Source organism: Hipposideros armiger, unplaced genomic scaffold (genome assembly GCF_001890085.2).
Source record: "Hipposideros armiger isolate ML-2016 unplaced genomic scaffold, ASM189008v1 scaffold_498, whole genome shotgun sequence".
Lineage (NCBI taxonomy): Eukaryota > Metazoa > Chordata > Mammalia > Chiroptera > Hipposideridae > Hipposideros > Hipposideros armiger.
Window position 1 is genome coordinate 128,158 of NW_017731848.1, and position 27,172 is coordinate 155,329.

The 27,172-nt window shown below is 34.8% G+C and overlaps 2 protein-coding genes across 2 annotated transcripts in view; one reads left to right on the plus strand and one right to left on the minus strand.

The window, feature by feature from the left end:
• Positions 1 to 15,785, minus strand: part of GASK1B (golgi associated kinase 1B) — a 106,225-nt gene extending 90,440 nt beyond the window's left edge. The window contains exon 1 of the mRNA XM_019667492.1: positions 15,715 to 15,785. The gene's annotated coding sequence lies outside the window, so the exon portion shown is untranslated. The remainder of the gene's footprint in view (positions 1 to 15,714) is intronic.
• Positions 1 to 19,100, plus strand: part of TMEM144 (transmembrane protein 144) — a 31,328-nt gene extending 12,228 nt beyond the window's left edge. Inside the window, exons 5-11 of the mRNA XM_019667494.1 lie at positions 969 to 1,050; positions 2,632 to 2,708; positions 4,883 to 5,001; positions 7,638 to 7,757; positions 8,780 to 8,877; positions 13,244 to 13,297; positions 19,017 to 19,100. Coding sequence (XP_019523039.1) covers positions 969 to 1,050; positions 2,632 to 2,708; positions 4,883 to 5,001; positions 7,638 to 7,757; positions 8,780 to 8,877; positions 13,244 to 13,297; positions 19,017 to 19,100 — 634 coding nt within the window. The remainder of the gene's footprint in view (positions 1 to 968; positions 1,051 to 2,631; positions 2,709 to 4,882; positions 5,002 to 7,637; positions 7,758 to 8,779; positions 8,878 to 13,243; positions 13,298 to 19,016) is intronic.
• Positions 19,101 to 27,172: the final 8,072 nt, after the last annotated feature.

The window sequence follows — 27,172 nt, forward strand, 5'->3', positions numbered from 1 at the left end:
TAGACTGAAGAACAAAAGGACAGCAACTTGTTGTTCTCTGTCCCTGATTCCCCAATGCTGTTCCCATCCCCCAATTCCCCAATAAAATATTTTTTAAAAAAAGGAATGTCAAAAGTATATCACACTTGTTAGTTTTCTTAAGTTAATTTAATATTGTAAAACATTTTAACATATTTGCATGGTTCAAAAGCCAAAAGTAAGTGAGGCATTTGTTACAAAGGTACTGGACATAAATAGTGCATTATGAGAGAGATGTTAAAGGGGGAAAAGTCATTAGGCTTATGCATGTTTTTATCTCTTAAAATATACTCCGGAGATCGTCCTATATCAGAGCGTAGAGGGTGTCCTCATTCCTTTTCTATAGCTGCATAGCATTCCATTGTGTGACCATGAAGGTCACCTCACCTGAATGTGGGTGCACCTGTGTTACGGGGCCTGGAATGGATTGGTAAGGTCAGGAAGGGACACACCTGTGGTTTTGGTAAATGGCCCCAGAGTCCCCTCCATGGGGTTTGCGCAGTTCTGCACTCACATCAGTGGTGTCTGCCTCCTATAGTTCTCCAACTGAGGATGTTGTTAAACTTTTGGGGTTTTTTTCCAATATAATAGGTGAGAAGTAGTATTTCGAGGTGTTTTTTATTTGTAGTCTTTTACCATGTGATTTCAGGGTTAAGCAGGAATAAAAAGAAAGATGGAGCCACTGACTGAAATGAGACAATCAGCAGATAGATCTGATCTGGGGGAGAAAGCTTATAAATTTTTAGCTTCTAACCTGCTGCAATTAAGGACAAGGAAAGACGTCAAAGCTAGGGTCAGTAGTGTAGAAATGGCAGGACCAATAACGAGGCAGTTCTAAAGGAATCATCATATCAGTAGGATTTGATTTAAGCTGTTTTTTTCTTAAAATTCAGGCAACTTGATATGAACCAGAGTTATGATAAATATCACTAAACGCATTTTCTTTACAGTGCTTTCATATTTTTGTTCATCAAAAGTGAAATACCGAGTAACATGTGCCCTGTAGACACCACACCATTAATGACAGAGCATGTGAGTATAGTATGAGAGGCAACTTGATTGGAAATGTAAAAGTAAGATAAAAGGAAAATGCATCAATTTTAAACAAAGATGAGAAGGTGGGGTTTGTGTTTGTGTATGGGGTGTGTGTGTGTGTGTGTGTGTGTGTGTGTGTGTGTGTGTTTTGTTGTTTCTGGGGTTTTTTGTTTTTGTTTTTGTTTTTCCAGTCAGTGCTATCTCAAATATCTTAGCATATTTATTAGGCCTATTAGGCCTATTAAATAGGCCTATTAGGTCTGTTACCTACCTCAAAGGGTTCACCCCTTGGGGTGTTATATTCAAGAATGCAACGTTTTATACTTGCTGCAAGTAAAGGAGACATGATTTACATCTAAAGCTCTGTATCTCAGAAGGGCGTCTTGGCTATTGCTGATATACACTATTTGGTTAATTACATGTTAATGTCTTCTTTGTTAGCTACACTTACCAGGCTGAGATTTGTAATTTCACAGGCATCTCTAGTCATGGAAGTGTTTCAGGGAGAATGGAGGAGTTGGGGTTGAGAGAAAGTATCTGATGTGCCTTGCCTAATTTAGGGATGCAGGAGGTTTCCTAACCAACCACCCTTCAAACAATAGAACAACAACAAAAATAATATAATAACTTAAATGCAACTTGGTAAAAGATACACATTGTAGACTAGATTTTTTTCTAGGTGAGATGGAAGGTTGCAATTAAACCAAGTTTAAAGATGGATAAACGGCATGATATGGTTAGGACGCAACCATATATCACGAGTTCCCCAGGTATCGTCAAAGGAAAACTTGACTTAGCACAAGACAAAAAATTCAAATCCAGTTTCTTATCTCTTACAAAATCAGTAGGAGTATAACATCAAGAAACTTTAACTAAGAGGCAAAGATGATTAGAAACAATAGTAGAAATATTATGAATTTGCTCATAACTTTACCTGACTTAGAATATGAGACTAATCTTGAAACATGGCTGGAAATGTATTAACTAATTCAGTAAAAAAAAAACAAAAAAACTCTGAATAAAAATATGCCTTTTTACCTAAGGTAGTCCACAGCAAAAAAGTGTGAGTTTTCTTTGGTTCTAATTTCTTTTTTTTTTTAGCTGAGCAATCCTGCCACCTGTTGGCAGCTCAGCGGCAGCTCAGCTCAGGCCAGGAATCAAACCGCAACCCTGTTGCTCAGAGCTCATACTCTTGAGTGAGCTCTTAACCAGCTGAGCCACACAGCCAGCATTGGTTCTAATTTCTTTACAGACTATTAAAATATGCACAAATTAAACACAAGCATTACTAACTTTTAAAATTTTTGACAGATATATCAAAATGCCATATGTTAAAACTGTAAAAAATGTACACGGAGCACTTACCAACTGCCAAACTGTTCTGAATTAAAGAGGATCAGAATCAGAAACATTTGAGTCTAGAGATATCCACATAATCAAAACACATAATGTAACATGTTTATATTTTAAAGTATATTTGAAAGAGTAGAGAAAAACACTGAAAAATGTTTTTTGTCACCTGTGTGATTATCAGTTGAATGCAGTTTTTGTTTTGGTTTGTGCCATTCTTTTCAATAGGTGATCAACAAGACTCAAGAGCCCTGTCCTAGTGATTCCTGGGTGGCTAGACTTTCTACAGTGCAGTCCCGCATCGTGTAAGAAGAGGTTCTGTTATTATTTCATATTTGGTTAAAGCAAGTGTTACCAGAGTGAAGCGGTATTCCTATGAGTTCAAGAAGAAAATGGTAACACAAGCTTTGACTCTCTTAGGTCCATGGTGGAGAGATGTTCTTGCCCTCTGCTGATTTTTTAGAGGTCCTCTGTCTCAGTGCTTCAAGAAATTCCTAAGCCACTGCAGCATTTCTAGCCAACAAGTAGCTGACAGAAGCAATCTCATTTGGCAGGACTTTTGTACCTAAAGTAAAGAGGACTATAACATAGGACACAGAGTATAATGAGCAGCATGCTCTCAGAAATCACCATTAAATGAGGCACTATGCTTCTCTATTACTACACTGCCCAGGAGGCCTACCTTCACGAGTGGAAATATCTCCACTCGTGTGTTAGACAATTTTATAATCCCAAGATATTCATTTTCAAATATAGTAGAATATTTTGTTTCCATGTGCCCTAACCTACCTACCTACCAACACACACACACACACACACACACACACACACACACACACACACACATACTCACACGCGCGCAACATCATAAAGACTAGGAGACAGAGGCTCAACATCAGCTCCTATATTTTAGAGTTTTGGGAGGTGGCAAAGAAATGTGAAAATATGTAATAGTATGCAGCTTGCATTTTACAATTGATGGCTGTTTTGGACTTTCTGTGGTGACGTCTTTTTTTGCCTCAAGAATATAAAACATTTCCTCTGTAAGTATATATACTATTTTCACAGTGGAAAAGGGGTGGTGCCTGCTGCATAATAAATACCCAATAAATATTTGAATAAAATGAATGAATGAATAAATGAATGAACTAACAAACAAAGAAGCTTTGGAAGAAGTAAATATGTTGCTGTTTTTGTTTCAGAATAAAACAGATCTTTCAAACAAAACCTTTTTTTTTTTCATGAAACATCTCCTTTGTTAAGGGAATATTTGTTAACAACACATTTTTAGTTATCTCATGATTAGCCTGACCTAGTGTATTCGCCTGGTCTGTGTTTGGGAGACTTCTCTGGGCCTGTGACGTCCAGGCTTCTCCATGACACGGGACGTCCACCGTGAATAGAACCCATTGCTGAGTGGGCCCTGTGAGTTCCCACAGTTTTATATTCCTTAAAGCACTATTAAAGAAGACTTTAAGAATTGGTTTTTAAGTTTGGAAAGGAATGTTTTTTTTCCTAAAACTCTTTCCTGTTTCATGCCATTGTCCTTTTGTATTAAGCTAAAGGGACTGTTCCAAAATACAGAGGGTGCCAAAAACATGTATACACATTTTAAGAAAGGACACAACTGTATTAAAATTGTAATACAATGAATGACGCTAGCATTCATTTGATTAACGCCATCTTTTGAGCAGACGTCATACTACACATTGCTACCATAATTCAATTCAACTTCAATAAGTAATACAAAGAAAACAGCTCTTAAAATGTGTACTTTCTTTGGCACCCCGGGTATAAATCACCTCTCCACCCAAAATCATTGGAATTGCTTGCTTCAGGCAGATATGGCCCAAGACTAAGGAGTCAACATGACTCCAGTACTTAAAATGAAGCATTTCCATCTTATAAAAAGTAATGTTTTACCTTAAATATCCAGATTATTTTATTAAATCAACGCTCCTCTTCAAAGTCAACGAAGATGCAGGCACGTCAATAGACCTCAATAGTTGTTTTGAACGAACATGTGTTTAGTGTTTAGCCTGCCCTAGCCCTGTGCTAGATGTTATAGAGTGTTTTAAAAGAGAAGCATAGGGCATAGTGTCAGTCCACAGATACGTCATAATTTAATTAGAGAGCAAGTTTATTTATGGAGGTTGTATAATATGATAGCAATATTCCCATCTACGTAATGACAATTTATCATGATACTCCGTTATCATGTCTGTAAATCATGAGGCTCCAAAATTAGACAGTGGGGACCTACGCTGCATATTGGTCCTGATGCCACTTTGACACTGCAGGGTATCTCTTTGACCTCTGCCAGTCACTGAGCTGGAGATAAATGGGCAATTTCTGCATAATTGCTTGTGATTTACATTTTGAAGCATGTTTTAGTTATGATTCCACTTGCGTGTTTGTCAAAGATATTGCTTAGGGCCAAGATTAATAATGATGTATTCATTTGTTTGTTTGTTTGAAGGGGCTGCAGTCTTGCGGTGATATCTGGAATCCTCTATGGGTCCACATTTGTGCCCATCATTTATATCAAGGACCACAGCAAAAGAAATGATAGTATATATGCAGGGGCAAGCCAGTATGGTGAGCGTAAAAAGTTATTTTACTTTATAAATAAACTCAATACCTGTTCTTCTGCTTAAGAATATAAGAAGAATGTGATCACAATAAATATTGGTACACTGATTAGCTTTTACTTTTTCATTGTCAGGGGTGATATTAGAAAGGCACAGAAGACTAAAAGTAACCAACGACTGTTTGAGTATATTCATGTGATCTTTAACACACAAATATAATGGAGTTTAGTCAGGATTCATTTCAGTCACTTGGATCTTAAAACATGGTTCCCGACTTTACACTGGAAAGTGCAAATTTAAGATTTGGAGATTATTTTCCTGTTAGATGATCTCTACAAAAATATGTATTCTTCTCTTAAAAAAAAAGAAAAAGAAAGAAAAAGAAAAGCTAAAGTGCAGTACATAGTACTTTAAAATCAAATAAAGGTCAAAGTATAGTCTTCCTAAAGGTCAAACTATATCCTATTTAGTCAGAGGATATTATTTTTCAAGCACAGAATGACGCATTGAAAGGCTCAACATAATGCTTCTTAATTACCTCAGTTTATAGTGATAAAATTAATCACTCAGGCATAAGCTCAACACTATGTGCAATAGCTTTGTGTAGGCTCAAAAGGAGATGGAAAAGACTCTACTCCAGAGGTCCTATAATTATGTTGAAATATGGCATACACCCATGAAATGATAAAAAAAATGAGATTGTGGTTAATAAAGTTCTACACTGAATGGTACAGAAAATTAATGTGGTAGAGAAAATTAATGTGTGCAGATAAGGGAAAAGTTTGGAGGGCAAAAATCATGAGAGAAAGATTGATGAAAAAGCTGGGTTTTTAACTCAACTTTAAATGAGTAGATAGACTTTGAATAGTTAGCATAGTTTCTTTGTTCCTTTTTATATTCAGCTCCACAAACAGTACTCAAACCTTATTAACTTCTCTCTCTTTTTATTAAGATTTTATAGAAATACTTCCTGTATTTTTATTCTTTTAATTTTTAAAGGATAGAACCTAATAAAAATAGAATAACATAGGATAACTTAAAAGAGAAAGAAAAACAAGGGTGAAAAAAATAAAACAAAACCAGTAATGAGTTTAAAAACTGTACCACACTGGGGCCGCCAGTTAGCTCAGCTGGTTAGAGTGCAGTGCTCATAATACCAAGGTTGCCGGTTCAATCCCCATGCCCTCCACAGCTAGAATGAAGCAACTACTTGACTTGGAGCTGATGGGTCCTGGAAAAACACACTGTTCCCCAATAAAAATTTAAAAAAAGAAGTCAGGGGAATGAATTGTTTAAAAAAAAAAACTGTACCACACTTGTATACTTGAGAGAAATGAGCCATAAATTTGACTCTAAGATTTCTTATAGCCACAAGGGAAATCAGACTAGTTTCATAATTTAGAAATGCAAGATTAAAAGCAATTAATTGATCCAGACTACAACTGTTCTAGGCACATGAACATAACAGACAATGTCCTCAACAATCTCTTTACATAAACAGTACATTTAGTTCTCAAGGATCTTTCTTATGACAACTCAAATGCAGACTAATAGGAACACACTTTATTCCAAAACAATTCTAGAGGGGCATAATTTTTTATTTCATCTACTTGACAAACACAGAAGTAGTCCGTGTTCTATGATAGGCACTGTACTGAGCATCTTAAATAATAATTCAGTCGATCCTCATAGCAGCGTTACTGGTTGAATATCATTATTATCGTTTTATAATTGAAAAAAAATTAAGACAGAGAGAGATTAGGTAATTTGCCCAAGTGTCAAAGTTACAAGGTAGTGGGTTGAGGACTCCCACGCAGGTGGTCTGGACTTGAAATCACTATGTTATGCTGCCTTTTGTGGTGGTCCGAAAGTGGATGGGCTGTTCTTATATGACCCACTGAAGTGGGCCTTAATATTTTAGAAGATTAGGTAAACTCTTTGATCTTCAAAATTCCTCCTTAAATATGGCCATTCATCTGTCCAAAATTTAGCTCAGAGAAACACTAAGTCCAGTGTGGCCTTCTCAGCAGTACACCCATCTGTCAGCGGAGTTGGGGTTTCTCAGACATTGGGTTAACTCCCTTCAGCATGTGTTAACTCCCTCATGTAATTAGGTTTATAGTAAACAACTGAATAAAATCCTCATTGGGAAAACTTCCTAAATATCTTTCTGTATAGCTCTCATTTGCAACAGAGATACTGGTGTCCAGATTGATCAATAAACTATATAAAATTAGCAGTCCCCTCAAATTTTTCACACTCCTCTCTCACCTACGGTCTACTTCGATATTTGCAATAATTGCAGCAGCCCTTAGTGAAATTAGTTCTGAATACCTATTCTTAAAAGGGAGGTATTAACATTATGTTCACATAATATTTCTTATTTAGCTTTCCAAGATAATCATAAAAGCCAGCCTTTTAGATATGATTATAGTAACTACTTTACTACTTAGTATTTCCAGGTTTTAAAAATGTTAATTAAATTTCTATATAATAAACAGTATGTAGAAAACAGGGGTGATATAATTAATGGTTCCTTTACTTTTAAAGTTAAATTTGGTGTGTTTGTTTTATTTTAGAACTCTAAATATATTGGAAATGACTAAAGTTATACACTTAGAGTTTGATAATCTGTATTTTCAGATTTAGACTATGTTTTTGCACACTCCTGCGGCATCTTTCTTACAAGTACGGCCTACTTTCTGGCCTACTGTATAACCATGAAAAATAATCCTAAACTATATCCTGAAGCAGTCTTGCCAGGTAAGAATATTTACTATAGAAAATCTTCTTCCTCTGTAAAAGTATCAGTCTCTCCTCACTTAACTTGAAAAATCAAATCTAAGCCATCGTGTGTGTGTGTGTGTGTGTGTGTGTGTGTGTGTGTGTCTTTGTGTGTATATTTATTCCCTTAATTGCATTGGCCCAGTTTACCACCAAATTTGAAGGATTTAAAAACCATGAAACTGGATGTGAAATGCCAGCCATTACTACAGAACCTAAAACTTGAACAGTGAATCTAAAATCATTTCCTATGCCCAAACATCTTGTGTCTTGACCATCAAACATCATTATTTCTTCTTCACTATCTAAGGATTCATATTCAAAGTCAGAGTCCTCTGACTCTTAAAATAAAAAGTAAAAATATATATATAATTGCTCACTTATTTAAGCATTTGCTATAATTCGATTTGGAATATAGGTCCACAGTAAAAGTTTTTATAGAACAAAATAAAGCATATGTCAGAGATTCACTTTGATGCCTGATTCATTTAAGCCAAAGTGTGCCACTCACTATACTGCTGTACCATTGGAGAAAATGGAAGGATATTTATTGAAGGCTTAGCTAAATTCTTTTGTAATTTTTAGCTGGTATTTTCTGTCAAATTCCAGTTTCTTTGGTTCTTTTTCCTTAGCATAGGCATCCTTGTGAATGTCACCTAGTTTTAGGTTTATGGTTTAGAGTAAATGGTGTTTGCACAGCACGTTCAGATCCAGTATCCTCGTTAGGTCTCTCTCCACTACCCAATCGTTACCTCAATTACTACATTGGGTACTTTGTTTAATGTCAGTAGAGTGAGACAGAATGATAATTAGACCCATAGCAGGCCAGGGCAGAGAAATCATTTGATTTCCAAAATGATCATAAAACATAGCTCAAAACTCCATGACACCCAACAACATGGACAGGCATGCATTGATATGTGGACTCGAACATTCCTGCCCTATCTAGGAACACAAGAGGAACATGACTTGTAAACGTGTGATGTTTGTGTGTGTTTCAGGGTTCTTGTCAGGAGGACTCTGGGCCGTAGCCACCTGTTGTTGGTTCATAGCAAATCACTCTCTCAGTGCTGTGGTCAGTTTTCCAATAATCACCTCTGTGAGTAGCTGAATTGTTTTTCTAAATCTTTGTTTGTTAAATGAAATCTAATTCCTCTGAAGCATTCTTAGTGAATCACTGGAGACTTTTATGGAGTCTAATTTTTTTAGCAGGACTGTTAGTATAAAGATTCTTGTAGATAAACTGATAGCCTCTAATCCCATGTCTTTGATCTCTAAGAGAACATTGCTAGCTTCATTTTAGTAGGTTTGTTAATCTTTGATATCCTTGCAGTGTTTGGTTGGTCATTTTACCTAATGTCATTTTGGACACATCATAATTTGCTATTTATAACAACACCCACCTACAGATAACAGTTTAGAAATATAAAAGTGCTTTTGTATATATTATCACACTTGAATCTCATGACAACCTTATAAGACAGAAAGTACTTCATTCTCCCCTTCATACATTCCTTCAGTATTTTAAAAGAAGGCTTTCAGAAAGTGCTAAAGTGAAGTATTGTCTCTGGATAATGTCATTTATTGTGGCATACATAAATACGTAATGCAATTTGCTTCATCTGACTTTTTTAGGTGTCAATTATGTAACACATAGTTCGGTAACAGAAAAGCAGAAATATTTCTTTAGACATAGGCAAAAGAAGTATTGACAGGATATCCCCATTCTCACGATGAGAAAATTATGTAATAGCTGAGAGCACTGTCTGAAGTGACAAAGCCAGCAGACGTCTCAAGGCTTCTAAGTACAGTATACAGTGCCACTTTTTGCCATTGGTATAGAATCCAATTTAGAGTCTGTTTCCGTTTCATTATGGCACTAGGACTGATGTACACACAGGAATTAATTGCTTTAACAATGGACTCTTATGCCTACTCCAGGTATTTTCGATTTCTGACCAGTTATTGATCTGCACTCCTTGCTTCTTAAATCATCATCATAAACAAAATTTGCCTGAAACATTTTAGCAGCACACCCATTCAAACATACAAAATTGATTTTTAAAAAACAGATTGTCTAGGCTAAAACACATCACATAAAAGTTTGAAGCATCCTTAAATTTTAGTATTAATTTTGGGTTTCAAACAGTATATTTTTGACAGTTCTACTGTGTTCATAAAACAGTTGGCTTTAATTCAAATAATAAAGTTTTTTAATATAAAGAACCCACATTTTGACATTCTTAATCTCTGCTGAGGGAAATGTTATTAAAATCAAACAAATTATAAGGGATTTTTTTTTTTTTAGGTATAAGTCCTCATCATTGGAATGGCAAAGACCCAAATTCTTTCCACAAAAATGTTTGTATCTCATCATTTCAGGGATATTTAATGCTAGAAGTGACCATATAACACAGCAAAATATACTGGGAAATGGGTATAAAGCTCACCAATTAAGTGCTTGAAAGTAAATTTGCAAAGCAAAGTGTCCAGTATGATATGTTTCTCAACTAGGGATACAAATGTTATATTCTCAAAGAAATGTGGGTTCTCCAAAAAGTGTTTGAAAAAATTTTATATAAAATACACAGATACAGTTGAGTCATACAAGATAAACAGAAATAAAAAATCAAAACTATAATAAAAATGAGAAAGAAAGCAAATAGCACAAAGGTTAAGAAGTTATGTGATTAAACATTAAGTTTTGCTTGGCACTTGGAAAAGGGTTAATACAATGGGATAGCTAGTTATTTTTAACTAATAACAGTATTTTCCCAGAAAACACCACGTATTTCCTAGCATTTAAATTCTTAACAGAATTCATCATATGGGGCCTTTACAAGGGACATTGAACAACAATAAACAATATTATTTACATAAAATTTATAGTAGATAGTGAGACGGTTTTCCAGCCACTGCTTCTTGTATTAAGTTATAGTGAAGGCTTAGGGCAAAACATTAAAGCCCAATGCAGTAGAAATAAATTGCTGAGATAGGTGGGGTTTGGGCAGAGCTTTAGTGGGAATCGTCACTGTGGTTTTTGAGATTTGTCATCAAAAGGATATTCTTCGAACTATGATATAAGCAAAATCTTCCCATCCACGATATGTAGCTTCCTCTCATGCTTGGGGATTGCTACCTAGGAAGGACAGATGTCTCAGGGAGATGGGGGAATAGGGCCTTATTGCCACTAGGTTCTTGCTTGGTTTCGCTTTTGTTACTCTAGTCAAGACAACCTAATCCACATGCAGAAAAAAATTCAGCCCCTACCCTCAGAGATCTTACAGAAAAATAAATTTGTTTTGACTTTATCTTCTTTGTAGAGCTAGAATTTTTTTAATTTTAACTTTTTCTAATGGAAAATTTCAAACATACCCATCACCCAGCTTCAATAATTATGAATATGGTCCATCTTATATTATCAAAACAAGTACATTTTTCAAGTCTCAGCAGCTCTGTTTTTCCCAGGTACATATATTTCCATGGTTACATATCCATTGGTGATTAGACTAGGAGCTCCTTGAAGGCAGCGTCTATATGGTTCATTGGCAAATAAAATTCAACTAAAAAGCAAAGAAAGAAAGAGAAAAGCAAAACCCATATAACTTGAGAAAGGGCTTGTTCCCTCTGCTCCAAGCATCCCCTGTAAGTCTAAAAGCTGAGCTACCTTATCCAGAAGCTTCAGATTTTCTAGGTGGCTCAAAATCACCTTGTTTTCAAAGACTGATTTATAAATGTGTAATTTGTACACATTTAGAAAAGGAACATATGCAATCTCAACTGCCAAAACAGCCGTACCCCTGATCCAAGATGCCCTTCCTATTTGGCTCTCCTTTGCCTGCATCATAGAGTCTGTATACTCTGACTTAAGCTTGCATTACTTTTAGCAAAGTGCCTATTTCTATGACCACATTGCTCCTCACAGTAACCTTTAGGCACTGTCTAAACTAACTAATAGTTAGAAAATAATCAGCCAAAATGCCTCAGGAGTCAGTGATACCTTTTGGGTTGTCTTCTACCAGGTGCTCTGAAGGGAAATGAATTTCCAAATCAAAGAGAATAAAATTCTTGAGCAATTGGCATGATAACATTAACATCATATCCCCTATTCTACTGTTTTGCCAATCCTGTCCAAAGTTGGTAGAGATTTGCCTAAAGGACCCAGAAGCTCTTTGTTTGGCTTGGATCTTGAGGCTTAGGACCTGACATTATTGAGAAAGAACACTTCCTTTTACCTATTCCTTTAGCTCTTTTTTTTAAAAAAATTAATATATTTATTTTTTATTAGTTTCAGGTATACAAAACAATGTAATAGGTAGACATTTATACCCCTCATAACGTGATAATCCCCCCTCCCCTAATCTACTACCCCTCTGACATCATATGCAGATAGCTGTTACAATTCCACTGACTCTATTCCCTGTGCAGTACTCTTTTGATACGGACTTTTCAAATGCTGATAAACAGCGGGTAAAGTATTTTTATTTTTATGCCAGGAGTGGAGTCAAACTTTGTTGACCCAGCCATGTAGACAGGTAAAGCAGTGGAGGGGAAGAAACATGTTGGAATTGTTTATTTGAATCTCTTCCAGGGTTTATGCAAAGCTTTAAAAGGAATCGTAAAAATGCTGACACAATGCTCCTTCTCCACAAAAACCACAATTAATCCAAATTCCCATCTTTTTCCCTTCTCAGCTAAAAAAATTAATAAACTTTAATAAAGTTTTCAAATTGCAGAATCATCCTTTTTCCTCATCTCCTTTCTTCTCATTTCCTTTAATCCTATATCATTTCATTCCTCTTTCTCTCCTGCTCGCGAACCCGCTGTTTATTTTTCCTTACATGGTCTTTCTCTCTTCTAATAATACTATCTTTCATATTAATTAGAGTTTAATGTTAGACATAGTTGATTACTGTGGAGGAGTATCAATTTTTTAAAAAAATTTAAAGTACACGCTGCTTCCATATGCACATCATTTGCCAGGTCTAAAAGAACATACTAAAATTTCTTCAATTTTGAGATTATCTCATACCAGAGAAAGTAATAAATTTGTTCTTATATAATTTTTTTCTGTTAATCCTATTTCTAGTACCATAAAAAACTGGCTCACTAGAAAAAAATAAGTTATTTGCTTGTTAAAATATTTTATTACAAATAGATCACATTAAAGAAAAGCATTCTATGGCCCAAAATAGTATAGCATCATCAAAATAGTAAAAATGAGAACTATGAAGAAAAAAATGAAAAAAAGTCTTCATTTTTTTACCTAATGTTACTCCATTTAACTTAATGTTGAGTTAGGGTTGAAATTACGAATAGTTCTCCTGGACAATATTGTTACATTGCTTTTACAATATGAAGTTATCAGATTAAAACGTCAGGTCAGCTGTTCAATTTGCTATATTGACATACAGTACAGACACAGAAAAATAACCAACTTAATTAAAGTTCTTATTTTTTTTAAGGGTCCAGGATTTGTAGCTGCAATGTGGGGTGTCTTCATGTTTAAAGAAATACAGGTATGTACAAGAAAGGACAAAGTTAGAAAATAGGTGTAGATCATGTAAAAAGGATATTTAATATTACGTGTTATTCTCTGAAAATGGCATGTGACTCCTAAGCCCAGAGCAGAATGTCAGATGTTCAAAATGATATTATCCTTAACCAGTAAAAAAATATTAAAGATACAATTATTATGAAACATGTTTCTCTCCACCCCAAATCCCAATGAAAAAATGCTTTAGTTAATTTTATATTCCTTTTAGAAATTTAGTTAAATCATGTAATAAAATATGATAGAGGGAAATTTTATTTTGTATAAAATATGGTAGATTATCAAGATAAAAGATTTTTTTTTTATCCCAAAGATTAAAATATCCCTGGGGCAAACAGAATTTGGGAATAGATATTTTTGTTGGCTCGCCTGCCTCCCAAAGGCCTCCATATCAAACCAGCAACTTTATAAGAAACAGTATGGTAACAGGTGACTATCACCTCTTCCCATTCATGTGTAATTGATGGGGATTTAAAATTGCATTCATCAAATAGTTCTAGGGATATGTGTTTGTGTGTGTGTGTGTGTGTGTGTGTGTGTGTGTGTGTTTTCACTAAAAATTGTTTTAGAATTTTTTCCATTTACCTTTATTTGTGGAAAACGTCTTTAATTAAAGAATATATGTGAATAATATTTTATAATAGTTTTTACTAAAAACAATACAAATGTAGAGACACTATCTTAATGCATCATCGAGGTAATATTTTCTGTCTTAAAGTGCAGTTGTAATAGCAAGTAATTCTTGGTCCCAAGGTCGGATGTTGCTAATTTCTAGGAACCATAAAGTGAACTGTTTCCTGGGCTAATCCTTAAAGTGATTATTCCAGTTTAGATTTTAAAAATTATTTATTTTATTCATTCTAAATGAAATGTTTTGATATAGAAAGCCATAATTTGATAATATGGGTAAGATTTTCAGATAATATAAATTTGCTTAGAAGATATTTGGACCACAATCTTAATTTTTTTAAATACACAAGACTCCTTAAAACATTTATAGACCCATAAATTACTTTTATCCACATGTTTCTTACTTATTTTAGTTAGGGTTGCTTTCCACAAAAAATAATTCTATGCCCATAACACACTGTAAATCCCTTTGCAGATATATCATCTGCGCCACAAAGGGCAATGATCTCTACTCAAGAATTGAGTATTATTCAGTACATCATCCTGAAACCTTAGAAAATCACAAGTGACCAGAGCTCATTTGCAATTATTGATATAAAGAAGCAAAAACTAAGAATAGATTTAATATAAAGCATTTGAAAATTATTTTGCTCACTACTATAGTAATAATGATATGAAATAAAAAATTATCTTTGACACAAGAGCTCCCTTCAGAGAATCTCTCTAACCACTGAACCTAGTGTTAATTCCTCAAAGTCCTCTAAAAAGATACTAAAAGACAAATAAATTTTTTTTAAAGATGCCTTTAAAAAGATAGCTCAGACCAGAAGAGGAACTTTTAAGAATGATAAGCTATGACGGAGTAGGGCTTAGTTCAGGAATGCAAGGATAGTTCATAATGTGCAAAGTTATTATTGTAGTTTATTATAACATTAGATAAACAGAGAAAAACTATGTGATGATATACATTCAAAAGGCATTGGCTAAAGTTAAAATCAGTTTTTAATTAAGAAAACAACCTCTCAGTAAAGCTGCACATAGAAGGAAGCTTTAGATGATAGAAGATATCTATCAAAAAACAAAAGCAAATATATAACTAACGTGAAACATAGGAGTTCTCTATCAATTATACCTCAATAAAACTGGAAAAAAAAGAAAGAAGACTTCTCTATAAGTTGGAAGTCCAAGATTTCTCCATAACTGCCATTATTCAGTATTTTCTGGAGCTCCTAGCCAGTGTGGCAAGATAGAATTAAGAAACAAGAGGAATTGGGTCGGCCGCGTAGCTTAGTTGGTTAAGAGCTCGCTCAAGAGTGCGAGCTCTGAGCAACAGCGTTTCGAGTCCCAGCCAGAGCTGAGCTGCCACTGAGCTGCCAACAGGTGGCAGGATGGCTCAGCTAAAAAAAAGAAACAAGAGGAATAGCTATAGGAAAAGGAAATGAGAAAATTGTCATTTACATATAATGTTATCTTCTCTAAAACTTTAAGAGAATCAGCTTGAATATCTTGATATCCAATAAGATCATTTAGTAAGGTGCTGAAATATAGGATAAAATATAAAATCAATAGCTTTCCAATATGCCACAAATTACCAATTAAAAATAGGAAAATAAATGCTATTAATACCTACAAAGATTATAAAATATAAGAAAAAAATTAACAAGAAATATGCTAGATTTATAAAATATTTTACTTTACTACAAGATTTACAAAAGGACATAAATGAAAATCAGAACAAATGGAGAGACTCACCATATTTCTGATGGAAAAAAATCATTATTGTTACTAGGCAGTTCTCTTTAGTGACATTCAGTGTGAGTCCTATAAAATCCCAACAGAAGTCTATTTGGAATTTTGAGAGCAAGTGCTAAAGCTTGGCCAAGTATGTATGTAAAAAATAGAGGGAGGGCCACCCTGAAAGCAGAGTGAGTTTTGTGGACCTTTCTAGAGTTAAAAAAAACCTTGCAAATCTATCTACAAACAAAACTTAATGGGTGTCCAGTGATACTTATCATTCAGCACAGATTCCTAATTGCCTCTTGAAATCTGAGTTAAAGGAAAGTTTTAAATACTTTACATGCCAGCTAATTTAAGAAAGAATTGTCAGCTAAACACTGAACCCAAAATCCTATCAGCATTTTAAAAAACTATTTTTCTTAGAAACAAAAATCCTAGAGGAAAACAAAAGCAAAACATTTACCTGTATATCTTTTAGGTCCTATCAGTTATGTCTTAAAGCAGTCCTTGAAGATACATATCAGGGGTGTCAAAAAAAAAATGTACACAAGTGGACACTTCGGTCAATGTTGCTCAAGCAGTAGTTTGCCGTCATCAGATGTGTCTGGACGCTGATGGTAACCACTTTGAGCACCTCTTATAATTGCGGAAGTCAAACGTGACTTGTATTCATCTTCTGTTATGGGTATATATTGAGTATTACAATTTTAATACAGTTTTTCTTCCTTAAAATGTATATACATTTTTTGGCACCCTCTGTATTTAAAAGCCTACACCCTAGTGCAATAAGGACTTAAGCTGATATCCAAGAGCTTTTTTGTGTAAAAGGATTTAATGATTTTATTTAATTTTAATGCCACCAGTGCTCCGTTGGATGATGCCTTTGTACTTCTGATGTTTTTTTATATCTGATATCTGTTCCTCTTTGGGAAGTTTGTTTTATAATTTTATATGTATCTATTTTGAGCTGGATATCCACTATATTTTTAGCAACACACTTTAGTCAGTATGTCTACATTAATACCAGCTCAGGAGATTATTACCACAATTTATAGGTCAGTAGCTACTCCCAGATAAAGAACAAGATGATTTTTATCTCAGCAACTATTTCAAAAATCCAAGTGAAAAATTTTTGCTTTGGGGAGAATGTTAGCATTAACAAAGAAAAACTACTGCTATTGTCCAAATATAATGTCTTTTTTTCTAGGACACTAGAGTGTTTAGGCAGATTCTTAACTGTAAAGGGGAAAAATATTTTACTCCCTGAGAACATTATTCTTCTGTCCACATAAACAATGAAATAGAGAGCTTAGCAAAGTGTTCACATAATTATAATAGGTTGTAGAATGCTGATAGTTGAGACCCATATATTGTTCAATTGTCTAATTTGAAGTACATTTAGAAATCACCTGAGTGTATTCATTTTTTGAACAAATATTTATTGAGTGGCTACTCTGCACCAGTATGGGTATCTAGGAAAAGGTTACTGTCTTTAAAACTAAGAAAAAGATGTTAGGGAACCTTAAAACCTTCATGCAAGATTCAAGGTGTCTGTGCATGTGTGTGTGTGTGTGTGTGCGCATGTGTGTGTGTGCATGTGTGTGCCTCTGTGTGTGTGTGTGTGTGTGTGTGTGTGTGTGTGTGTGTGTGTTGCTCTGTACTAGGCAAAGGTTGGTGGTGCTGCTTCTCACTTGTAGAACTGGTTTTGGAGTGGCTTCTGATAGTGTTGATGCTCACAGTGAATCAGACAATAAAACTGGCCCCAACCCAACTCACAAAGACCTCAATCTGGTCATCAAACAGAGGCAAATTGATCCACTCTAACCCAGTTCTTTATTAAGTTGAAACAAGGGAATACGCATTTTATCGTGTTTTGGCTATGTATTAATTAGCGTTAATCTTAATGGGAGCTAATAATAGTATTATATGATTTGACTGTCAGGAGATCTCTATGTAATGTTAGACACTATATCTAAAATTAGAGAGATCTAATCCAGTTTTAATTTGTGATGTTACAACCTTCCCTAAGAGTACTGGGGTCTATATTTAAAGAGGGATATAGACATCCCAGCAATCACTAAAAGGGAAACAACCAAGACAGGAAGGGTGCTTGAAACCACTTCATATGAAAAACAGTCAAAGGAGCTAAAATATTGATCAGGAAGAAAAGATGCTTCAGGTTATAAAACAATTATTTTTCAGTGTTTGAGGGTTTATCTTGTGAGAGAGAGATTAAAATCAATCTATCCGTATCCCTGGAGATAGAACTCGCAGGAAATAAAATATTTCTACTTAACACAGGAAGACATTTCTTTTTTAACCTAAAGATGGACTGGCTGCCTTGGAAACTGGTTCTCAGCCTTTCCCATCTTTGTTACCCGTGCACGCATACATAGCTGGACAAGCCAAACCTAGTCTCTCAACTTCTTCCTTGCCCTTTAGATTGATCTCTGTCTCTCTTTATCTGCACTTCATCACCTCTCCCCAGGAAGACTGCAGTTGCCTCCTGATTAGCTCTCCTTGCATCCTTTTGCTCCATCCAGTCTGTGCACCGTCTACAAAAAAGTGTGGGCTTTACAAAATGCAAGCTCCATCTTTTTACCATATCCCACTGCCTACTCCTTTCATGTTTTCTATGGCTTGCAAAAATAAAACCCTGACGTATACACGGCTTATTAGATCCCTGTATGCTCAGCCCCACAGCCTTTTCACCTCATCTTGCCCCACTTAACCCTCATTGCTCTAGTCACGCTAACCTTGTTTCACACTGTCCCTGTCAAGTATCATGCTTTCTTTCACAACAGAGCTTTGCACATAAAATTCCTTCTACCTGCAATTTCTACCTGCTGCCCTCTTTCCCTGCCCAATTCATGGATACTTCTTCTAGTTAGGAGCTCAACTCCCCACCTTCCAATCACCTTGTTAAGATTCTTTTGTAACACACTAAGAAACAACCATGCTTGCTTGCTTGTTACCACCTGTCTCACTTGGTGACATTCTTTTCTGTGATTATTTTATTTCCTTTCTCCCATATTATACAGTTAGTTGAATAAGGCCACATTTCACATTTTGTTCACCATTTTAACCCAAGCACATGTTGATGCATAGTGGAAGCCCACACGTATTTACTGAATGGGGGAATCAGTAAGGATCTTGTGGGTTTCAAGGTCTCTGGGTGATTACTTGGAGGGATAGCAAAAAAGCATATAGGTGGTTGAAGCAGATGGTTAGGAAGGTACCTAGTAATTTTTAGAGTCTGTGCCTTTTGTATATTTTTAGTTTTTCTTAATTACAGTTATTCTTTTTTTATTATTTAGGGTCTACAAAACTACCTATTAATGATCTTTGCATTTTGCATCATCTTGACTGGAGCATTATGCACTGCTTTTTCTAAAATCTAATAATCAAACGGCCAGCAGGTGGCAGCAATGGTTAAGAGAATGCCTCTACTAGACACTAGACAGCTGATGCTGAGAACAGTCATTTTCATACAGCAAATGCATCTCAACTCATCTTGGAGTGGGTAAATGATTCTTTTTTTCCACAAATGTGAGAATGAAGGAAAACTGAGTTTCAGTCAAGCATAAAAATGAAAAATTCTTCTTCTAATGAGTTCGTGAAGGTAGAACTTGACTGAGTTACTAAAATGTCTACATTCTTATAGCATTACTAAATCTGGAGTGCTCCTTTTACCACAATATGTACTTAATGTTGCATAATCCAGAAAACAGTGTGCAGCTCATATACAAAGAATTTTGTGTATGTCAAATTTCTAACATATTCAATGAAGAGAGGCAGAGAAAGGCAGGAGGGCATCGTGGGGAAAGAATAGTTATCTTTAATGGAATTAGAGTCCAAATATATCTGGATCCTTTGCTAGTAAAAGTAAATGTCAGATTTGGTAACTGAATGTTAAAAAGGCCATTTCATTATTTTTAGCCCAAACTTTTCTTTACTTCAAATTAATATTGCCCAGCTTTACTTCACCCATCCATCTTATTTAGCTCAAAACGCTTTTGATTATCTCAAAATAAAAATCCATCTTCAGAGAAAATTTTCCACCATTGAGAATATGTGTGTAATACACATATGTATATATACAACTACATATAAACACACACATGTATATACTATGTATGAAGTTCTGGCAATTAAGTTCGCGAACTCATCCTAGAAAAAGTTCTATATACCTCATTGCTGTATATCACTACAGTCACCTTCGAAGTACTCCCCTTGGGAAGCTATGCACTGATGCCAGTGCCTAGTCCACCCTTCAAAGCAATTTTGGAACTCTTTTTCTGGATTGGTCATCAGAGCTGTTGTCATATTACCCTTGATGTCCTGAATGTCATCAAAATGTCTCCCTTTCAATATTTCCTTTATCTTGGGGTAAAGAAAGAAGTCATTGGGGGCCAGATCAGGTGAGTAGGGAGGATGTTCCAATACAGTTATTTATTTACAGTGCCGTGTGAGCTAGTGTCTTGTGACGCAAGAGTTCCTTCGGGACCATTTTTGCACACACCTTTCTCATGCCAAGATTTTCAGTTAAGATTTTCCTAACTGTTTGTGTTGATATTTACTTGGTCTGCTATGCTTCTCACAGTCAGCTGATGATTTTGACGCACAATTTGACGAATTTTTATAATGTTTTCATCAATTCTCATTACTGGCTGCCCTGACCTCTCTTCATCAGTGACACACTCTCTCCATTCAGAAAAACGTTAATCCATTTGTACACTGCTGTTTTCTTCATGGCATTATCCCCATAAACTTGGACTAACATGTCCCTGATTTCACTTCCACTCTTGCAAAATTTATCAAGAAATTTAATGTTTGTTCGTTGCTCTAATTCAAGCTCAGACACTCTTGCACTGGCACACAAAAACACACAACAATAATGAAAGCCATGCAGTTTAAGACACCGCCACACGTTGACACAAACACAGCTGTGAGACACTGATATACCAAGGTTATGAAACCTTACCAAGCTGTTTGTCCAGTGCTGCTAATGTAAGTGCATGATGACAAGTTCATGGACTTAATTGTCATATATATGCATAGATGATAGATAGATAGATAGATAGATAGATAGATAGATAGATAGATAGATAGACAGACAGATAGGGATTTATTATAAATACTTGGCTCAAGTGATTGTTCAGGCTGAGAAGTCCCAAGATCTGCAGCTGGCAAGCTGGCAGCTGGCATGCATAGATGATAGGTAGGTAGGTAGGTAGATAGATAGATAGATAGATAGATAGATAGATAGATAGATAGATAGATAGATGATAGATAGGGATTTATTATAAATACTTGGCTCAAGTGATTGTTCAGGCTGAGAAGTCCCAAGATCTGCAGCTGGCAAGCAGGAGAGCTCGAAGGTACATTCATAGTCTGAGTTCAAAAGCCTGAGAAGAAGAAGGGTTGATGGTGTAAATTCCAGTCTGAGTTTGTAGGCCTGAGATTGGTGAGAGGCAATGCTCTAAGTTTTAGTCTGAGTCCACGTCCCCCAAAGGCAGGGAAAACACCATGCCCCAGCTCAAAGTCAGGTAGAGAGAGAAAGTCACTTTTCTCTTACTCAGCCTTTTTTTTCTTTTCAAGCCTTCAGTGGCTTGGACGGGGCCCTCCGAAACTGGGGAGGGCAATCTGATTTACTCAGTGTACCTATTCAAATGTTAATCTGATCCAGAAACACCCTCGAAGACACACCAAGAATAATGTTTAACCAAACATCTGGGTGCCCTGTGGCCCATGCAAGTTGACATATAAAATTAACTATCCCACATATGGTAAGCCCCTTTATGATATTGAGCTCTTCAACCATAAAAAGAATTTGAGTTCAAACACTTGAATACACTGTTTATTAATACAGTTGACCCTTAAAAAAATGCAGGGATTAGGGGATATACACAGTTGAAAATCTGCATATAATTTTTGACTCTCCCAAAACTTAACTACACAGTTGTCCCCTCAGTATCTGCAGGTACCAAAATCTGCAGATGTTCAAGTAACCCATATAAAATGGTGTAGATCGATGCAGTCAGCCCTCCGAATCCATGGACTCCCAACTGCAGATCAAGAACAGTACGGGTGTTTATTGAAAACAAAAAAATCTGTGTATAAGTGGACCCATGCTGTTCAAGGGTGAACTCTACTATTCTGTGGAGATTGTTTTATAATGTATTGGAGGCTATAGTAAAAACATGTTATAAACACACAAAGGAATGTGGAATTCTTGAGTTTTCTAACTTTGTTCATTAAAAGGCCTACCCACTTAACCCCACCCCTGGATCATTTTGTAACTCCTCAGTATATACCCAAGAGGAGTGAATGCATATATCCATAGAAATTCTTATACAAGAATGTCCATAGCAGCTGAAAACTGGAAATAATCCCATGTTCATGATCACAAGAACGGATAAACAAATTGTGGTATATTCATAAAATGCAATGGAATATTACTCATTAATATTCACACAAAGTGTTGCTATATTTAGTTATTAATGTATATTAAATAATCATTTAATTCTTCTGTATAAATACATTTTCAACCACCAGAGGTCAGTAAAGGTTTAATTGTGATAGTTTTTATGTTAAAAAAATGTAATTTTTAAAAAAGTTTAGGCTTCCTCTCTCTTTTTTTCCCTCCCTTTGCATTTCTCCTCTGAAATGACTATACTTTGCCATTTATGGATTTTAAAAATCTGAACAAGGAAAATTATCTTATATCTCATATGTATCAAATTCTCAGTGTGACATCTGCTTTTTAATTATTGGGTTTTCATTGCTTTTTGATTTATCATTTGGACTTTATCATTAATTTTCTAAAAGTTGAACACATCACAAGCTAAATCCATTTTTGGAGTTCTTGAAACAGAAGAGTGCGTTGCCTTAAAATATTCAGGACTTAGAAGAATTCTCAGTCAGTGCTACCAACATTGTTGAACATTACTGCGTGAATACTAAGCTAGAAGCCACATGTTTCTCTAACCCAATGGCAGAAACATCATTACTAAATCATTAGGCTGAATGGCCTCGGGTTTCTCTAAGATACTCTAATAATTCTTCAGCTTCATTAGACATTTTAGGTCACAGAGACCTAGAACTATTTGCCCTGTTATTTCTGAAGACCTTTTTGCAACCAACAGGCTAAAATGTTTCCCAATAGACTATTAAGTAATCATTTTCAGTACTTGGATGGGTTCTGAATATGGGTTCTTATGGGTTTTTACCATCACTGGTAGACTGGCTTGAGGAAGGAGTGTACTCAGTTCCTATTTCCTGGGTACAAAATGATGGTTTCCTAAGGCGAATGTTTGATGCAAAATGAGGTAGCAAATGAGCCTGATAGTTTGTTTCAAATGAGCTCCGAAATGCCTAGTGGAAAATTACCAGGAAACAAATTCCATGGAGCTAAGAAAGTTGGACATGTCTAAAATGCTCAAATTGTAAGCTGAGATATTTTTCAGAATCTTCTTGTTTTCTCTTTATTTATACAACAAAAGTCCTTTGGAATTGTGCCGCTTCACTCATCATTTTAATTGTGATGCTTCCTGTTGAAGACCTCAGGCCTGAAATTCAAAACCACATATATGTGTTGTCTTGGTAATAAGACCATCAACTGCAATATGGGAATATGACATATTTCTTAAAAATGTGGTAAGAAAATATATATAAAACTAAATCTCACAAAATATTCCAATAGATTTTTGTGCATTTATTATGGGGGGGGGGGATTGAAGACAACTTGGAATTGGGCACTTTCAAACATAGGGGTTTTTCTACAGAAATCAGGCTGTCTACATTCTGCACCATTTAATGTAAATGTGTATGTCTTTTCAATGACTATTGGAAAAATTATAAATGCCTAATCATTGCTTAATTTTGATGTTTTGTGGGGTGGGTTTCTCCTCCTGAAAAGATGTTTCAAGGTCATAAGTCAAAGGAAGAAAGTGCAATTTTCCTCAGCTTTTGTATGATTTTACTGGGTTCTGCAACCCCAACTGTTTGACTCTTTCAAGTACGCTTCTCAGAAAATTCTCTGAGAAGTCCAGCAGGGCCCAAATGGTCCATTCTCATGCAGTTTACTTGTGCAAGAGAGAAAGCACATCAACATAAATTGCTCTTCATATTGGTTGGAGTTTAAAACTACATTAAAAGAAAGATCTTCATGGAACAAAATTATGGTTCTTGTTTTTAAAATGTAACTTATGATACCCATCTAAATTCTCTGTGGAATGGACATAGATTTTAAGAAGGTTTGTTTATCAATAAAACAAGTTCGTTTTAAAAACAATGGAAAAATAAAGTATAGAACTGAAAATTAAATAGCACCTTGGTTCACTCATTCTCATTGTCTCGGAAACTCTCAATTTCTATCTTGCTTACACACACACACACACACACACACACACACACACACACACACACACATGGTCTTAAGAAAGTATTTCCTGCATTTGTTACTAAAAAAATAAATTCACTAAATGCTGCCATTAATATCTTTGCATATATATTTATGCACTTACGTGCATATGTTTTCAAGGCATATTCCTAGTAGAATTATTGTATCACAAGATAGATACACATTAAAACTTTCTAAAGATATTGCCATAATGCTCTGCAAAAATTTGTAACTATTACTCTGCTAACAGATTCACCACACAGTTGCCAGAATGATTTTTATCAGTTTCTTAATTATTTCCCAATGTGATATGATTAAAATAGCATGTAAGCATCTAAGTGCATCTAAATGTACATTAATTTGTGAGCAGAAGTGAATAAATATTTCTATGTATATCGGCTTGCCTTGTATTGCCTTTCTGTGATTCTTCTTGTTCATATCTCTTTACAATTTTTCTAGGAAAATGATCATTTGTAGTATTCCTTTGTATATTAAAGGAATTAACCCCTTTGCCTATGGTGTAATTTTTGGTAAATATTTTTCCGTGTTTATTTTTTATTTTGGTTTTGTTGATAGTTACCATCCATTTAATTCTTATACAGTAAAATATATGAAATGTTCCCTTTTAACAGATAGCTTTTGGTCACATTCTCAAGATAATTACTTTTCAATCATTATGATGTTTTCTAATACTTCTGTTTTTATGTTTTATATTTAAAATTTTAGTCCATATATAGTTAATTTTAGAGTAAGGGATAAAGACTTACATTATTTTTCAAAACACCTCATAAGTTATTTCAGCACCATTTGTTGAATAATTCTGCTTTTCTTCAGTGTCCTGACACATTTTGAAAGTATGCCAAATTTCTGTAGGTGCTTGAATCAAATCTTTGAATCACGTCATAATTTTTTATGCGAGGACCACAAAGTTGTAATTACTATGTCTTAATGTATCTTAAAATTGTTTAGCTTGTCCACTGTTTCTTACTCTTCCCTTTCAGGTTATTCCAGGCTATTTTTATATGCTTTCTTTTCAAAATGAATTTAGAATAAGTCTATCAAGTTCCAAGCAAATAAACACAACAGCAACCACACATCTGTTAGCATTTTGATTGGATAGCAACTGAATTTGTAAATTTAATTAAGGGACTATTGACAACTTTCAAAGATTGAGTCTTCCTATTCAAGAGCACTCAATATCTTTGCACATTTAAAAAAAATATTTTGGTTGTACTACTATGTGGTTTCCTATTTTATCATCATTGTCGTTTTAAAGTAACAGTTCCTGGATCTATTGATCAATTCTGTTATTCAGCTTTTATGTTTGTTTTAATCATTTTATTCTCTTTATTTTTAATCTGATTTAAGTGCCTAATTCAATATTTTATTCTATCTCTTCTAGTAAGTATAAGTCATTAGGTTTATTAATTTTTTTATGAGTATAGTTTTAGATCAGTCACATAAGTTTTGATATCTAGAGTTTTTATTTTTATTTTCTAGATATTTGGCTCTGTCAGTTTTTTTTCAATATCTTGTTTTATACAAAAATAATTTAAGAAAGCATTTAAAAATTCTGAGGGGGGGTAGTTTTTAAATTTTTATTTTTATTATTTCTATTTTTCATATAATTAATGTAATCTATATTCTTTCTGTTTATTAAAATTTATTGAAGCAATTTTTATGAACTAAGATAGGATCAATTTCTATAAATGTTTACTGGAAGTTTGAGTATAGGATGTCATAACTATTCTCAGGTTATTAAATTCAGCATGTACCCATTAAATCAACCTTATTTATTGTCTTTTTTGCATACTTTAAACCAAATGTTTACTTTTTAAATTTAATCTGTCAGTTAGTTTCCTGAAAATATTGTTTTTCTATTAATTTCTTTTTGTATTTCCTGTAGGTTTGTTTCTAGAATTCTGATGTTATATTAATTAATTCAGAAAGATTTATTCCAGTTAGATCTTCATTACAGAAGGCAAAATTTATCTTTACAAAGTACTACTCTTTGTCTTTTGAGTGTATATTTTTCACATTACTTTAGATGAATTGTTTGTTAGCAGCATATAGTTGAGTTTTGCATTTTGATCCAGTATGAGTCTTATTATTTAACAAATGAGTTTATCCTATTTATGGTTATCTTTATAAGCACTATGTTGGGTTTCCATTCTTCCATCTTATGTTATCTTTTCACATTTAATAACTTCTTTTCTCCAACTTTTTTTATATAATTTGTATTTTCTGACCCTCTGTCCTCCTTGCAATTCAGAAAGTGTATTGGCCTCTCTTAGTTTTCCTAATGTAGTGTAGTGTTTCTAGATCTGTGGCCCCTGGACTAATAGAATCGCCTTAGTACTTGTTATACAAGCACATCCCAGAACTACTAAATCCAGGATCTCAGAGGTGGAAAATGTGCTGGCTTGTTCTTCACAAGGTAGTCAGCAGTTCTTCTGAACTCCACCAAGCTCTATTTGCAGAGTCTCAAACTGATTGAAAATGTGTGTAACAAACCCAAGTGTGAAAATGTGAAAGAATAGCAATATAAACACCTGTATACCCCTCATCTAACGCTAATGATTGTTAACATTTTACTTCCTTTTCATCTTTGCTCTCTCTGTCTCCCTTTCCCTCTCTCTCTCTTTCTCTCTCTCTTCTCTCCTTCTCCAGCTCTCTCTCCCCCCTCCCTCTTTCACTCTCTCCCTAAAGTATCTGAAAGTGAATTCCACCAATCATGACAAAAATCACATCATATTACTTTTAACTACTTTAGCCTTTATTGCTTAAGGCTAAAAGATTGTCCTTCATGACCACAATATTATTAACATCCAAAATTTTTAACATTGAGTTTAAATTATTATATAATGTAATAGCTGTGGTTGATTGAGATGTTAACGGGTCCTATGCACCTCTTCTTCTCCTATGCAAGCAGAGACCAGATAAGCACATGCACATTGGGGCCTGCCCTCTGGGAAGGCTGCTGCCACCACAGAGGAAGCCTGGTTCAGCCTCTGTGAGAATGAAAGAGCATATGAAAAGCGGGTCTAGCCATCGCCATTCAACTACATG